General features: G+C 57.5%; 1 protein-coding gene across 1 annotated transcript in view; it reads right to left on the bottom strand.

Annotated features, from left to right (window-relative positions):
- Positions 1–1,580: 1,580 nt before the first annotated feature.
- CACNG4 (calcium voltage-gated channel auxiliary subunit gamma 4) overlaps positions 1,581–17,161 on the bottom strand; it is a gene marked incomplete at its 3' end in the record, with an annotated part of 55,325 nt that continues 39,744 nt past the window's right edge. The window contains exons 2-4 of the mRNA XM_079726015.1: positions 10,950–11,033; positions 6,073–6,213; positions 1,581–2,119 (exon numbers count right to left, since the gene is read on the bottom strand). Coding sequence (XP_079582141.1) covers positions 1,581–2,119; positions 6,073–6,213; positions 10,950–11,033 — 764 coding nt within the window. The remainder of the gene's footprint in view (positions 2,120–6,072; positions 6,214–10,949; positions 11,034–17,161) is intronic.

Here is a 17,161-nt window from a genome sequence, read left to right as displayed (position 1 = left end):
ACACAAAGCCAACCTCGACGGGAGGGAAGGGTTTCGAGCAAGCGCGGAGGGGCCCCGGCACGCGGTCACTGGGGGCGGGACGTGTGGAGGTCCCCTCTGGGGGCGGCGGAGGATGGCGACGACCATGACCCGGATCTGAACTCCTGGGGCCGAGTCCGCCCAGGGGGTCCACGAGCAGGTGGCTGAGGTAAGAATTTGCTTGTCACTTCTGAGTACGACAGCTACCGGCATCGCAGACAACTGCTTCAGAGGGATTACCAGGTCTCAAAAAGTAAGAAAGGATCTGTCTTCAGAAAGCACGTGTTTATATAAAAGAGGCTCAGCTCCGTGTTCCAGAAAGCTTTCCCCCTGAGCCCGGACACACTTCCACATTATCTGCTTGCCTCCGGAGGGGAGAAACGGTTCGAAAAACGTCAAGCATGGAACCTGCCGCCTCCCTTCCCAGGTGCTCGGCCCTTTCATCCAAACTTCCTCGCTGAGTGCTTTCAGGGGCGGGGCGAGAGCACAAGAAGTGACAGTAACAGGGCTTGGGGCAGGGGCTGCCGCCACTTTTTAAGAGAGAATGAATGTAACTGCTCTCCTGGCGTTTCTGCAAGAAATCAGGATGAGTGACCACCCCGGAAACGGGGGTTTGTCCTGATCTTTGGGTCTCTGTTCGCCCTCGGGTCTCCCTTTCTTGCACAAGGTTCAGGCTCTTGTTGACAAACACCTGGGGGGAAGGTCTGTCCCTATGACCCCCGAGGAGGGGCACAGCTGCTCCTCAAGCCAGTGGGCAGAGGTGGGGGGGCAAAGTAAGAGGCCACCCTTCCTCTGACCCGTGGAATCTTCCTGACTCTCAGGTACAGTCAGTGAGTTCTGCCCTTTCCATGTGAGGCAGAACCTTCCAGATGCAGAGAGGAGAGCCTTTACCTCATGCCCAGGCCAGCAAAGATGCCCCCAAACCCCACGGATTCCTCCACAGGCCTCGATGTCCCCAGGCTGAGGGAAGCGGCCCCGGACAGCACAAAGGCCAGAGCACCAGGTGGTCACAGGCTCTCTCCTCAGCATCGGTGTTATCCCAACAAGCGGCCGCTGCCAGAGACAGACAGACAGACAGACGGAGGGAAAGGGGGCAAACTTCGGCTTCCTCGCCTGCGGCTCACAGACGCCAGAACCTTGGGTTCAAAAGCAGCTGACCAGCATCCAAAGGCCCCTGCAGGCCTGGTGAAGCCCGGGCAGGGAGGGAAGGCCCAAAAGCCTGTTCTTCTGGCAGAAGATTTGTTTCCAAAAGGAGATAATGGCTCGATTTTGTTTTCCCGGGTGGGGCAAGGCTGTGCAGCCTCAGGAGAGCTCTGGGGCCTCCTGGGAGATTTCAGAACCCCGGGGCATAAAAACAGCCTCTTGGGGGATAAAATCAGCCTTCTTGCTTCTGATTCCCATCTCCGGGGCTTCGCTCCAAGCCAGCCCGCGACCCATTCTGGAGACCCGGGAGGGTGGGGTGTGGCCTCAGTCTGTTGTTGGTCCGTCTTAAGGGTCAGATGCCCCTGTGGGGTCCAAGCCGCCCATCGGGGGAGAGGCCGGTGCCGAGAGGACGGGGCAGCTCACACTGGGGTGGTCCGCCGGTTGAGCATGCTGATGTGCACGCCTCCCTTCAGGTCCTGCTGGAAGAAGTCGTGCACCTGCAGGAAGCCGGCCTCCTGGTCGGGGCTGTAGCTGGCGGCCGTGGTCACCTTGAGGGGCTCCCTGGACAGTGTGTACATGGACAGCTCGCCCATGGGAATGGCCCCGGCGATCTTCAGCCCCACCGGAGATGCGTCTCTGGACGGGGAGGCCTCGGTGGACCTGGAGCTGGACCGCGAGCGCCGTCTCCGGTACCGGTAGCTCGGCATCCTGGCGTAGGGTGACGAGGAGGGAGCCTTAAGGAACTCCCGTCTGGTCTTAAATCTCAACTCTTTGTTTTTCTCAATGTAAATGTTTACGGCCAGGACGCCCACGGTCTCAGCCACAATGAAAGACAGGGCTCCGAAGTAAAAAGACCAGCCGTAGTTGTAATGGTTTTTTTTGTCTTCGTCGCGCTTGTCGCTGGGGTCTCCCGTGTTGCTGGAAATGTAGACGATGATGCCGATGATGTTACTGAGGCCTGAAAGGGAAGCAGGAGGGGGTGGGGAACAAAGGCAGAGAGAGGTGAGACCCACAGCTGGGCAGGGGCAGGTGGGCGGGGCAGGTGGGCGGAGCAGGGGCTGCTGGGCGGAGTAGAAGGCAGTTGGTGGAGCAGGAGGCAGGTGGGTGGAGCAGGGGATGTGGCCACTCCCCTTTTTGGTGGGTATGTCTTTGTTCTGGTTGCTAATTTCAAGTAAAAGTAGTTGATTTTGAATGGCTAATGAAGTACAGAGTTTGGGTGAGTATATAATAAAACACAGGCTCTTACTACCCAGTTCCCCTCCTAAGGCAGCTACTGTTATCTTCTCTCGTATATCCTTCTCATATCCATATCCAGTCGCTCTCCCTCCCTCCACCTCTCTCTCTCTCTCTCTCTCTCTCTCTCTCGTCCATTTTTTTCTTTGCACAATACTCTTTGGCCCCTTGCCTTTTCACTCAACTGTCTCCACCCGAGAGAGAGTTCCCTATCAGGACAGGAAGAGCTGTCTCTGACTTTCTAACTGCTCATGGCACCAACCCCGCCGCAGGGGCATCTACCCAGGCCTCTGCTCTGGACATGCAGGTGGCTTCCAGCCCTCGGCTATGAGACAGCCTTATGTCTACATCATTCCACACACACGTGAGTAAAAATGTGATGAATTCCTTGAAGTGAAACTGCTGCCTCACTGGGTGTGTGCATTTAAAAACAAACTTTTATTTGGGGATAATTTTAGATTTATTGAAAAGGTGTGAAGTCAGTACAGAGAGACCCCCTTTCCAACTTCCCGTTCCGTTTTCCCCCATTAACGTCCTACGTTACCGTGTACATTTGTTACAACCAGGAAGCCCACCTGGTGTGCTACTATCCATTTACCTTCCAGACTTTTCTCGGATCTCACTGGGGTCTCCACTAATGTCCTTTTTCTGCCCCACGATCTTGAGTTGTGCATAGTTGTGTTTGAATTCAGGGTCCCAGCTCAAGCACCCTCCATAGCGGCACAAAATGTCTCATCAGCCTATACTTCATAGTATCAAACTTCTGGATCTTTGCCAGTCTGGGAGGTGAAACCCATTAGTGTGTTTATGTGATTTTCTCTCATTATAAGTGAGGTTGAGCAGAGCCGAGCTGCCTGGGTTTGAATCCTGGTTCTACCAACTCTCATCTCTGGAACTTTATGCGAATTACTTACCCCTCAGGGTCCTCATGTGCAAAGTGGGAATGCCAGTGGCACGCACTGCACTGGGTGGGTGTGTGGTTTCAACGAGCTACTGCATAGAAAGCACCGCGCCCAGCACACACAGAGCATGCTTTGAGTTCTATCACAGTCTATTGTGTTTTATCGTAATGTGTTGTTATGCCCTGCCCAGGTCCTCTGTGCATCTTCCTACTGCACCAATCCCAGCGTGGATGGGTTGGAGTATGTCCTGCTAAGGGCTCAGCGATCCAGCTGTAGGTCTGGACTCCTCTCCCCTTCCGCTGTGCTCCAGAAGAGCCCCCACTGACACGGGTTTTCACAATCACGGTTTGCTTCCTTCCATCCCTCCTCCCCGCCTGCTGGCTTTGCCTCCCCTTCCCCTATTCTGCACAAGTCATAAGAATGCTCTGTAGATCACATCCCAACTGATTCCATGTTCCCAAAGAAGTTACCAGCGTCCTCTTCTGACTCTCCCAGCCTTTAGACCAGACTTCTCCTGAGGCTCCGATCATTTTCCACCTAGAATTATCCACGGCTCGTCTCACCTCACTGCCGGGCCCTGGGCGTGACTCTGGGTCTGCGCTGCCTTGGCCCACGATCGGGGCTCCTTGATCCAGGGAATAAATGGGAACCAACGAACAGCCCCTTGCTTGCCTGCATGGCCATTGTGTTTTCTCGCTGCCACGTCCTCTCCTCTGTGGCTAGACCTGTGCTTTCAGCTGAGTGTCTCTGCGCCCCGGGCTCCACAGCCCCTCTGGAGACCCAGGGCATCTGGAGATGCCTTTGAGAAGGTCCCTCCAGGGGGAACAGGCAATGCAGGGGGCAGCGCACTTTAGAGGCTGACAGCCCTGGGCTCAGCCTGTCGTTGCCGCCGGGTGACTTCAGGGAAACCGCCTGGGCCACGTGACCACCTCCTCAGGAGCTGGAGTGATGGGGGTGCACTCGTGCAGCACTGGCAACTGGTGTTAATGGAAGTCTTCTTTCCTTCCTCGGGAAAGGAAAGGGGACAGGATTCAAACGCCACAGCAGGATTCAAGTCCACACCTTGAGCAATCTGCCTGCTTGGAGGAGGAGGGAGAATGGGGTGTGTCCCTGCCTTCCTGCCTTGCCCCCGTTCAGGGCTAAGGTGAGGAGAAGGGACAGGATAGGGACCTGGCCAGGAAGGAGCGTGCTGCTTCTTCCTAAGGAGATCCTCCTTTCCAACACACACTCACACACTCACATGCTCACACGCTCACACTCACACACACAGTCACACGCTCACACACACTCACAGCCACTCACACGCTCACACACACACACACACACTCACTCACACACAGTCACACGCTCACACACACACTCCTCACTCACATACATCCCCCGCAGATGCACACACACATATATTTACTGCACTGGAAGGAGACAAAGACTGAAGTGGGGCGGGAGAAAAAGCACAAGCATGCCAGCCAGGAGCCCTGGCCCTGAGATTCTGAGCCTGGCCCTGAGTAGCTGTGGCCCGCAGTTCCGCGATGCAAACGGCAGTCACCTTCCTTCTCCAAGAGAAGCCATGAGAAGAGATGGGGATGAGATGACCTCCGGGGACTTACGTGGGCCGCGCCCCTCGCAGGCCCCTTCCTGGGCCAGTGAGGGAAGCCCCGCCTGATGACTGGGAGCCTCACTGTCACCCACACGGTGCCACTGGGCCGATTCAGGGTTCAGAGACCAGGTACAGGGACCCTCGCTCCGCTGTGCCTCACGGGTCCGGTGTGAGAAAAAGGCTCTTTGAAAGCGAGAACGCCCTTAGGACAGCGCAAGGAGTTTTGATGACAATTCAGGAAAGGGCTGCGGGCGGAGCTTTGTGACATTTCTCACGCTGATTTACTGGAACGAGGCCTAGGAAGTCAGCTGCTCCAGTCCTGCTGCACCGTCATCTTCATCCCGCCGGGCTGCCCAGAGTTTTGAGGACGCCACTGGCCGAGCTTTGCTCCTCAGACGCCCCTCCACGCCCCCAGCCCCGGGGACTCAGGCTGCTGGATTCTCCCCTGGACCAGGCGTGAGCACTGACCCACCTCCGGCCGCAGCGCGCTGTCTGAGGCCAGGCTCAGAGGAGCGACTGTGTTAAGCCGTTTCGGACCCACTGGGCAGGGAATGGGTTGCTCTCACCCACAGCTCTGGGGGGCGCAGAGGTGCTGTTGCCCATCTCGGAGCCAGGAGACCCGGGCAGTCAGGGTGGGCAGGTGGGGCTCCCCCCGCGACCCCCTCGCTCACTCTGCCCCGGGCACCCTGGGCTCCTGCCCCCTCGCCGGCCCTGTGTCCCTCCCCCTTGTCTGTACCGGCTCAACTCCTTCAGGCCTTGGCTTCTGAGCATCCCTCTGAGGCCCGCCCCAACCCCCAACTCAGCCAGGCTCCCCGACAGGGACTTGTAAGGCACCAGTGCTGCCCCTCTGTGGCCTTCTGCGCACCTGGACCAGTTATTCTTATTTTTAATGGAGGTGAAATTCCCGTAACATAAAATTAACCCTTTAAAGTGCACAATTTAGTGGCATTTAGTTCATTCACGGTGTTGTGCAACCACCACCTCCGCTCGTTCCAGAACATTTACATCACCCAGAAGGAGACCCCATACCTGTTAAGCAGCTGCTCCCCACTCCCTACCCGGCGCCCTGTGCTTTGGACCCGCGTCACCCACGGCGATGTTACGACCTGCCGCCCGTCACCCCCACCGCACGCCGCAGACGAGCGCTCTGTGCAGCGGGGACCAGAGCGGACGGCTCACCTGCGGCCACAAAGAGGATGCCGGCGCTGAGGACGACGTTGTTCTTGCGGCTGTGGAGTCTCCCGGCGCCAATGCAGAGCCCGCCGAGCAGGAGGAGGACGGTGCTGAGGATGGGGAAGACGCTGGAGGCGCGCACGAGGCCTGGCCAGCAGGAGACACAGAGAGAGGGCCGTGGGGCTGGCCGTCCTCCCGGCCTGGCCATGGGCGTCGGCCCCAAAGCTCTCAAGGCCCTTCCGCTGACTTTGAAGATTCCCATCCCGCCCTGGAGACCCGAGGTGGGTAGGGAGCTGGGGTGGGGGCAGGGTGGACCACCAAGTGACGGCCCCGGCCTGCTGGTCACTCCCCCTGGGCGCCCCGTGGCCTGGAATCACATCTGCCCACGTCTCAGGCTCTCCCTGGATGTGGGCCCCACTTCTATCAGCCAGACGGGGGGAGACCCCCTCAGCGCCACCAGGGAGGCCACAGCAACAGGCACGAAAACACTGTCAGACGGCCCGTCACAGCTCGTGGACACCGTCTCCGTGAAGCCTCCGGGATGCTGGGAGTGGATCCGAGAGAGGCAGCTCGGATGGGCGGCCGAGGGCACAGGCTTTGCCTTCGGTGGGCCTGGGTACCCTGCTTTGTGACACACTGGCTGTGTGGCCTTGGCCAAGGTGGGGCCTCCCTAACACTGGGTTTCCCTAGTAGTGGGACGCAGTTCATAACAGACCTATGTCTAGGGTGGGTTCTGCACATCTAATGGGCTTATTTAGCAAAGGCCCTGCCCATAGCACACACTTCTTAAGTGACAGCCTTGATCTCCCATCTCCGTCAACACCAGCGTCATCACCCCAAGAAGCTCCGGACCTCGTGAGGTCACCGAGGAGGAGGTGGCTGGACAGGGGAGCATGTCCACGGACTGCGGCGTCCCACAGAGCTAGATCTGCAGCTGTGCACTGCCCAGCGGGGCGACCAGGGCAGCTAGCTTCAGACCACTTCACTCCCCTCTTTTACAACCTGGGGAGAGTAGTAATACCTACCTGTAGGGGTTGAATTGTGGCCTCCCAAAATCTATGTCCACATTCTAACTGCTGGTACCTATAAGTGTGACCAGATTTGGAGAAAAGTCTTTGCAGCTGTGAGTAAGTTAAGGATCTTGAGATGACACCATCCTAGGTTACGGTGGGCCCTAAGTCTAGTGACAAGCGCCCTAATATGAAGAGGAAGCGACACAGCAGAAGAGCCCGTGGGGAGAAGCCACGTGAGGACGGAGACAGAAGAAAGAATGATACAGCTCAAGACAAGGATGCCGGGGCTGCCAGAGCTGGAAAAGGCGGGAAAGATTCTAGAGGCTTTGGAGGGAGCACAGCCCTGGCAACGCCTGAGTGAAGACATCTGGCCTCCACTCTGTGTGGGGGTACATTTCTGTTGTTCTAAGCCCCCCAGTTTGTGGTAATTTATTACAGCGGCCTTAGGAAAAGAACACACTACCTGCAAGTGTTGTGATGAGAGTCCGATGGAATAAGGTACATCAGGTGCTTAGTAGGGCCCTAGGGGATGCGGGTCCCCCTCCCTGAGCATCTGGCCGGGAGAGGAGGCGGGAGGAAGGGAAGGGGCACGTGAGCAGAACCCCGAGCTCGGCCTCCCAGCCCAGGAGAAATCCCGGCTCCGTGGACCCTGGGGGCCGGCAGGGGACGGTGAGCTGGGGGCACTGGCAGGCCCCCCTCCTGAGCCAGCTGAGCTCGTTTGCGGCCTTTCAGCCTCTGAAGGCAGCGTTTGTCTCCCTGTCTGTAAGCCCACCAGTGTGCGCCCTGCTGCACAGAGAGGGGCTTGTCTGAGGCAGTAAATGAAGCTCTTCTCTCCGCCTCCCCCTCCTTCTCCCTCTGCCTTCTCACAGCCGCAGGTTTTGGGAGGAGGTTTCCTGTGGGCTTTTGAAATGCGCCTCTGATCCGTGCGGGCCGGCAAAGGGGGACCGGGTCCCCCTCGATGCCCCCGTTCTGCAGGTGGGTCAGAGGGGTTGCAGCGAGGGAAGCCTGGAGCCTCTAACATCTCCAAGGTCGGGCCTGGCCCAGAGCCGTCCGTCCTGTCCGCGTAAGTCACGTGAGCACCATCCTTTGCCACGTGGGCTCACCTGGAGCTCTAGACTTGCAGGCACCAACCGCGGTGCAGGCTGGGTCTTGCACAGAGCGGGGCCGACATCCAGCCCATGGCCCTGTGGCTACATCAAGCCCTGGCAAGGATCTGTGTTTGCCCAGAGGGTGGGCATCTCCTCCTCACTCGCCCTCAGGCTCGCCGTGGGCTCCCAGCAGCCCTGACACCAGCACTCTGGGGTTAGCACAGAAACCACGCACCCAACCCGAAATGCGGAGCCTGGAGAAGGGGGACCAGGCCCAGGGCAAGAGGAACGGGAGCCCCTGAGGCCAGCGAGCTCAACAGAGAGAAACGGCAGGGAATCAGGGAAACTCAGGCCGGATGGCCGCAGCGACCGCGACCTTGATCTGTCCTGGAATGTTGCCCACTCCCTCTGGCTCCAAGCTCACAGGCACCTGCACTCTGGGGCTCGATTTCAGGGCCAATTCTCGTTGTTTCTGCAGCCCCTGAGTGGAAAACCACTTCCCTGATGGAGAGTCAGCTCTGCCCTCCCCACCAGCAGTTGAGATCACAGGCCCCAAAGCCATCACCCCTTCTCTTCCATGGGCTCCTGAATGAACCCCGCTGGCTCCCCATGGTGCACAAATGAGGAAACATTTCCTTCCCAAATGAGCTTTGATTGCTGATGTGCAGTTGCCATCATTTTATTGGGGAAAATCGCTGCTGGGGCCCTCCCAGCCCTCACGCCCTGCCCCGGGGCACCACTGGTAGGGTTTGAGGACAGCAGGAGCCTGAAGCTGGATTGGTGAGTGTGCAGCACATGCTCGGTTTGCCCCTCCCAGTCCTCGGACCACCTCTCTCCGTCCTGCTCTGGGTCCTGGGAGGCTGATGCCAGGGACCGGATCATCAGGGTCCCCCGACTCCGGCTTTGGGAGGAGAGTGCAGGGGAGACGGTTATTCCCCTGGCTTCCTTCCTGCAGATGAGGACGAGGATAAGGTGGCTGCACTCTCATAAAGGCCACAGCCCCTGCCAGGCGGCCTGTCCTTACAGCTCCCCTGGCGCAAGTGTCCATACCTGCCTCTCCCACCTCTTCAGGCCGAGGGCTGTAAGGGGTCCTTCTGTTGCTAGCCGCGGTGTGTTCACCGCCCCTTGTAAGTTTCCCTTAGCCCCGCCCACACCTCTGTAATTAGTCCTTCACTAAATGCCCTTCCTTCATCCCATCCGAGTGTCCCCTCTGCTTCCTGCTGGGACCCCAGGAAGCCACATCGTCTGACCTCTGGGCTGATGTGCCATGAGGCCCATCCAGAAAGAGATTCCAGCACTTTGGGGACCATGAAGGGGGGAAGGGCAAGGGAGTAAAGAGGCAGAGCCCGCGCCGATTAACCTCAGGCAAGTTCATGTGGGAAGTGGGGAGGGAATGGCGTGTTTCTCCAGGAGCTGCTTCCGCGCAGTCCCAAGGTGGCCAGGTTAGCAAATCTGCCCTCAGAGCCTCGGGGACCATCTGACTGCCCTGGCTAGCAAACAAGGGGAGGTCCCGCGTCAGGGCTGGCTTTCACCAGCAGCCACCCCAGATGGCTGTGCAGGCCACGCACCATGCAACTCACAGAGTGTAATGTATACGCTAGTCTATGCAAATGACATCCCTTGAGTTGTGCAGTGTGCAACCTGCACAGCCATCTGTGGCGGCCCTATGGACTATCATTTGCTGGGTTCAGTGGTGGCCCGCAGAAAGCAGAGAGCACAGGCGTGAGGAAGAGGAGAAGGTGAGGGAGGAGGGATGGGAGGCAGATCTGGCTAAATTATTTCAGGTTCCAGGCCTGACGCTGCCCCAGGCTGCAGGGGAACCGCACGCTGTTCTAGATGACTCAGAACCAAAATCCTTTCTCTTAGAAAAGAACGATCCATAAGCAGGTGCAGAGTGAATCGTGCTCCCTCTGAGGACACTGGTATCGATTCCATAAATGAAGCTGGCCTGAGCCCCCGGGGGAGCTGCTGGGAGCAGCTCTGCGTGCGTCTTGGCTAATGCAAAAGGGGAAAATGACTTCAAAATGGTGCCGTTTTTTCCATTTCCAGGTTCCTCCCCAGGCTGAGGCTCCATCCTTTCTCCCAGGGAGGTGCCCACGGACGAGATCTGGATTTAGGGTGTGGGGAGGGGTTCGTCCTTTGAGTTCCAGGTTCCAGTCTGGGGGCCAGCTCCGCTGCAGGACCCGGGCAGGGGCAGCTCATGGGCTCTACCGGTCTGTGCCGGAGACACTCAGGGCCACATACCCGAGGCTGGACCCACCCTCTTACTCACTTTCTCCCACAGGCTGCCTGGCACCCAATGGCTGTTTCAGCGCACGACTTAATCTGATTTTTCAAGACTAGAATGCTGGGTGGGGGTGGGGAGGGGTGGGCAGGTCCAGGGCTGGCAGGGCCGTATGCTTGGGGTGTCACAGCCCCCAGGATGCCGGGCCCGGGCAAGCCTACGTCCTGACCTCTGGACCAGACACAGCAATCAGTTCCTCTGAAGACAGCGGCCCTGGGGAGCAGGGATCCCCCCACCCTCGCTCCATCTTCCCGGGCCGCACCCGGGCGTGGTCCTATCAGCCAAGCAACTCCACCGGGGCACCCAGCACAACACAGCAACTTTGAACAACACTCCATCCTCTGAACTAACAATTCGGAATCAGAAAGGGAGTGAGGGGAGCACCCAGGGACCTGCCCCCTCCGCCCCCCTGGGGCCCATCTTCCTCCCCCTAAGCTGGCTGCCCACCACCGGCCCCCGCTCCACCCACAGAGGAAGCGAAGGATCCTCCGCACTCACGCAGGAGATACTCCGAGCTGTCGTGGTCGTAATCGTTGTCCTCTGGGAAGTGGTTGATGCGGAAGCAGTGCCCTTTATAGACCCCTGCAGGGAGCGAGGGAAAGAACGGTGTAAGTGTTCCGTGGGCTCCACGTCCTTTCTCCCCAGACTCGCTGGCTGGGTGTGCCTGGCTCTGGGCGTGGAGGGCGCAGAAGGGCCGCTCCGATGGCCGTGGGGCACAGAGAAGGACCGCACAGCGGGGGACGCGCCCCAGGCTGGCCGCATCATTACGGTCCACGTCTGGACACCCGCGAGAGTGAGGGGCACCAGGACACAGGGACGAGGGGCCTCAAGCAGAACATCCTGGGCCAGCAGGGCCCAAGGGGACTGCGGAGCCAAGGCTTGAAAGGTGACAAAGACCTTCCCAGGGGGATGGGGGAGGGGCCAGCCAGGCAGAGGCGGGGCTGTGAAGAGGCAGGGCTGGGGCTGACGGTGTATCTGGGGAGGGTGGGAAGTCCAGTGCGGCCAGAGGTGAGAAGGACCCTTGCAGGGAGAGGGGCTGTGGGCCAGGATGAGAGCGGCCGCCCACCTCCCTGCGGCAGTGTCTGTCTGTCTGTCTGTCTTCCCCTCTCCTTCGAGCCCACAGGTACGGTGAATACCTCCTACGTTACAGGCCGAATCTGCACACGGTCGGCAACGTGACTGTAATCCCCTCACTGGGTGTGATAGAAGGAAGAGAAACTCCCGGAAAGGCCCAGACCCTCTGCTGCCTGGTTTCCCTCCCTGCTCGGAGAAGTAGCCTTCGCAGGACACCCTGAGTAATTTAGTGACGGCAGGAGGACCACCCAGTCCTCCCTTCTGGAATCTTCTGCCAGCTCTCCCAGCGCCTGCTCCCCTGCAGTGTGGGCGTGCGCGGTGCAGAAGCGGACGCAGGTCGGGGGGCACAGGGTGCCGGGGTCTGTCCTGCCAGCACCCCGCACACCCAGGCCGGGCCCCCGACCCTACAAGGAGCTCGTCCTGGCCCCTGCACGGGCCCACCTGCTTTCAGCTGGAGGCCGTTCTCGTTCTGCAGCAGCTGCTGAGCGTCTCGCTGACCCTCCCACATCCCGGCCGGACCTCCTGGTCAGGCGCACGGTGCAGGGAGCAGGGCCCGCGCCAGGCCAGCCTCCGTCCCCGTCCTTCCCACAGAGAAGGGCCTCGACGAGCTGGGGGCACCTGCAGCACCTCCTGTTTACCAGTCAGCTGCCCCCCAGCCTCCCCTCAGCTGGACCCATGAGCTGCTGCCTTCAGAGAGCTTGGGGGCTGGTCTCCAGGCCACTGCTGGGCAGGCTGGGTTTGGTCAGGGACAGTGGGGGACAGTCTGAGGGTGTCAGTGGTGGCGCATTGAGTGGGGTACACTTCCACAGTGTCGTCTGAGCCAGGTCAAGCGTGAGCGTTTTAGCTACCTGCCTCAGTCTCCTGCTCTGGAGAATGGGGACAACCACGGGCCTCATCTAGGGAATCTCGGGAGAGTCATGTGACACGATACTGAAAGGCACTTCTTGGCCTGTGCTGATGGCTTAGGGGAGATTTGCTGCTTTGGGACCCAGACATCACCCACCCTTTGCTCCGTGGCTCTTACTCTTTGGTGGAGAGCCACGAGTACCTGTGAGCAAGAGGAAGGAGCCCCAGGGCAGGCTGGTGTCAGGATGGCCAGCGCGGGTCGCACCCCAGCTTCAGGAGGTTCGTGGAGATGCTGGGCAAGTGTCTTCCAGGCGTGGGTGGGCGAGGTAGTGCCCTCTGCCCTCCTTCCCTCTCCCCCTGCACACTTCTGGGGCTACTTTACGGGTCTAAACAAAATCACCAAGTCCCCCACGCTTGTGGGAACAGTCAAACATTAAGAGGCTGAACAAGAAGTAAATAATCTCTCTTCAGAGTTGATGTCCAGGGGTCAACAGTCAGCTGTGAGTCTTCCCACGTGTGCATGTGTGTGAGGCTCCCCCTGTTTTCTAAAAATTAATCTTTTTACCTGGAGGTAATTGTAGATTCACACGCAGTTGTGAGAAACACTGCAGGGAAATCCCATGTATCTTTCACCCGGTTTCCCCAGCGAGAACATCCCAACCAGGATCCTGACACTGCTACAGTCAGGAACATTCTACCACCTGGAGGACCCCTTGTGTTGCCCTTTTATAGCCACGCCCACCTCATCCCGGTCACCAGGCTCTGACCCTGACGCAAGGCAACCACTAAGATGATCTCCATTTGCACAGTTTTGTCATTTCAAGAAGGTTCTATAAATGAAATCTTACAGCACGTAACCTGTTGGGCCTGTCTCTTTCACTCAGCATAATTCTCTCCAGATTCACCAAGTTGTGGTAAGTATCAATAGTTTGCTCCTTTTGACTGCGGAGCAATATTCCACGGCATGGATGTACTACAGTTCATGACATCTGGATTATGTCCAGCTATTACACCTGTGGTTTCCAGCTATTTCCAATAACGCTGCTATGAACAGGTTTTGGGATGAACCTAACTCTTCATTTCTCTGGGCTAAATGCCCAGGAGAGTAATTGCTGGGTGACGTGACAGCTGCGTGTTTGTTATAAGGGACAGCCAAGCTGGTTTCCAGGATGGTTATATCCCTTATTTTGCAAAAGGAATAATACAATACACTTTACTCTGTAACCTACTTTTTTCATGTAATAATGATACACACTTCTCTAGGTCAATACCTATAGATTTAAAAAAAATAATAAGTTGATACTAATCCAAAAGTTGCTGACAGTCTTAGAAGGCAATAGCACAGGGACTAGGGAAGTAAAGCTTTTGCTGCACCGCTTATTATGCTAAAACTATGCTTTGCCAGGAAACAGCAAATTTACATATTCGATCAGAAAAGAAAGCAGGTTTTGAAACTAGCTTGCATGTAGACACGTTAGTTCCAAATGCCCTTCCGATGTATTCTGCAAACCTCCACTCTGCATTTAGGGTGATATTTTCTATTTGATAGAAACTGTAAATAGGGATCACACTGCCCAACATAACAGATTTTCTGACACATTCTTTTTAGTGGCTGCGTAACCATGTGCAGTTATGGTTCATCAGTCCAACTATACGATAGGAAGAGACATTTCCCTTTCTTGGGGCCGCGTGTACACACGATGCATCTCACCGCAGGGGATTCTGCTCAGAGCGTGCTGACAGCTCGCTCTCCCGCATTCCCCTGCCCCTCCGCTCCTCTCCTAACTTCTCTCCACTCCTCCTCCACACCAAGCTCTTGTGCACAGACTGAAGGAACGAGCATTGCCTTGGGTTAAACTGTGTCCCCCCTGCACACAGCCCCTGCACCCCACGCCCCCCAGAAAACTCATGCTGGAGTCCTAACCCCTGGTCCCTGTGAATGGGACCTCATCTGGAAACAGGGTCTTGAAGATGGAATCAAGTTAAGATGAGGCCACACTAACTTAGGGTGGCCCTAAATCCAATGACTGGTGTCCCTATAGGAAGAGGGAAACCTGGACCCAAGGGAAAAGGCCGTGTGAAGACAGAGGCAGAGGTTGGAGTCATGCGGCTACACGCCGGGGGATGGCAGGGATCGCAGGCAACCGGCCAAAGCTAGGAAGAGGCAAGAAAGGAACGTACCCAGAGTCTCAGAGAGGGCAGGGCCCTGCTGACACCCCGACTTCGGACTTTGGGCCTCCAGAACTGTGCGACAACTGTATTCTGTTGTTCCAAACCTCCTGGTTCGTGATGGTCTGTTCCAGCAGCCCCAGGACGCTAACACAGGAGCACTGCTGTGTGAGAGGAAATGCAACACGCCTCGTTCACTCACTGGGGGCCAGCCTTGCAGGAAGGCAAACAGACGTGCTGGCCCTTCCTGCTCCTCTGTCAGCGGCAGGGGCCCACACGCAGTGTTTGGGAAGCTGCGTGTACTGCATCCGCAGAAGCGTCTTCCTGTTGCAACGAGACTCGCGCAGTCTCTCAGGCTCACGCTTCCAAAGCCTCTGGAGCAGGTTCCCCACCAGGGACTCGAATCCTCTCTTTGTACCCTCCAGCTAGCGACAGGGACCTCGCCACCTCCCAAGGCATTCTGTTTCCAAACAGCTTTAACTTCACGTTCCTGAGAGGTTGCCAGCCTCCACAAAAACCTATCCACGGGTATTACCTATAATCCCTGGGAATGAAAGAACCCAGCCTCTATCGTGTGTCAACCCTTCAAGCCACTGAAGAGAGGAATTGTATCCAACAGGATGAAGGACAAGCTAGTTTTCCAGCCATCCAGGGTTTGCACAAAAAGTGAGGCCCAAGGTTGAGGACGAGAGGAGGCTGGCAAGCTGCCAACGGTCGGGACCAGACGCGTCCCCTGGCCCCAGTCTAAAGAAGTGGGGTCTGAGGAGGAGGAGGGCACCTCGAGTAGAGAACGGGGTAGGTCCCCTAAACGAGCGTCCTCTCTAGGCCAACTATCCCCATTTACTTCAGCCGTTTCTTTATTGATGCTTCCAAGACCCTTGTCCAGCCCCGCCCCCTGCTCTGGGTCAGCCCAGGAGCACAGCCCTGCCTCTCCTCTTCTCGGGATCCTGTGCTTCTGTTCTCGGGACCTGCTCTTCCCGTACTCAGCCTTCCAGGATCTTTTCATGAGAGCGGCCTCACCTCCCCCAACCTGTTTTTTTGTCGAGTGGAGTGTTTAGTCCGAAGGACTTCACATCTATCCCTGTCAGATTTAATTTTGTGAGTGTTGGCCTCAAGGCATTTAATAGGGGAGAAAATTAATGGCTGATGTGAGAAGTAAGAGAGAACGCCATGTCCAATCCATTTCACACGTGCTCTCTCGGTAATCGGGCCATTTGCTGCGCTATCTGCTAAGCGATGAGCCGGGGGTTGGCTAATTTTGAGATCCCATGTGGACCCCACCGCGGGAATACCGCAGCGCTCCCGGGGTCGTGGCCTGTGCTCCCGGGGACACGGCGGTCCTCTCCTTTTGCGGGTCAGGGAACCACTGTGTGAAGAGACTTCTTGAGACACATGGCCCCAGACGAGTTACTTCTTCATCTGTTAAAGCTCGGGAACTGGGCCCAAAGGAGTCCGTCCTGCTCTAAGATTCTAGGACTATTTTGTGTGCAGATGTTAACATATGCATTCATCTACATACATCATACTAGAGGTATTTCTCTAAGCCTAGGAAACATCCGGAAAGAAATATCCTAAAAGGTGTCCACTGTTTCATTTCTCGGTGAATTCAGATTTTCCTCTTTACATTTCCTCTGTATTTTCTAAATTTTCTACAGTGTCTGAAAACAACCAATGAGGTTTATGGAAAGAAAGAAAAGAAACCGGATCTTTGACTCCAGGGAAAACGTGGGGCTGTGTCTGAAGTGACCGCAGGGCCGCCCAGATGTGGAGGCTGGTGAGTGGCGGGTGACCCGTCAGGGGGACATGTGTGTAGGTGACCTTTGGCCCCCGTGGGTGAATATCCCCACTGCTTGCCTCTGGGCAGTGACGGTCGTGCCCTGGGGTTGTGCCCTGATAGACCGCGAGGGTGACCGACCCCCAGGACTCAGGTGGCGACAGGCACGTAGGACTTTCAGTGCTAAACCCAGGAAAGTCGCAGGCAAACCGGGACGAGTTGGTTACCCTGCGAGTCATTTCAGCGTGTGACATAAGCCTCCATAACAGGCCACCCCAGAGGTCGGTCGCCATTAGGGGAGCGCTGGAGGAAAGGATGTTAGGCGGTGACTTGATCATAACGGTGGTCTTCGTGTCACCCCTTACGGCGGCTGGCAGAGCGCTTCCACAGGCACGACCTCACCTGTTCCTCACAGATGCTGAAGCAGCGGGCACTGGCTGAGCATGCACGGGCCCCCTGGGGCCCACCCCTCACGTCTCTGCCCGCCTTTATTCCAGCCCTTCAGAGCAGCAACCACCTCCCTGGGGTGTCTCCTGCTGGAACCTCGATTCAGCCGCTCCAGTTGCTTCTTGCTTTTTTGCCTGCGGCACTGGGTAGGTCACCCAGAGGGAACTGCACACACACTCACTCGCTTTTGGAGCTGGAGGTTTGGGGGGCGAGGGCCCCCCGGCCCTGGGGTGACCTTGGAGCAGGAGGATGGCAGCCGGTGGATAGGTGTTCCCGTCCTCCACCCATTCTACCTGCTTCTGGGGGCGGGTCCCAGCAGGACCAAACCAGTGACGGTCAGCTCAGGGCCGCCCCTCGCACCGCCTTTCCCTCTACCTGGGTTCCCTCTCCCACCCTCCCC

The sequence above is a fragment of the Hyperoodon ampullatus genome (assembly GCF_949752795.1).
Source record: "Hyperoodon ampullatus genome assembly, chromosome: 19".
Lineage (NCBI taxonomy): Eukaryota > Metazoa > Chordata > Mammalia > Artiodactyla > Ziphiidae > Hyperoodon > Hyperoodon ampullatus.
This window is presented reverse-complemented; position numbering and strand designations above follow the sequence as displayed.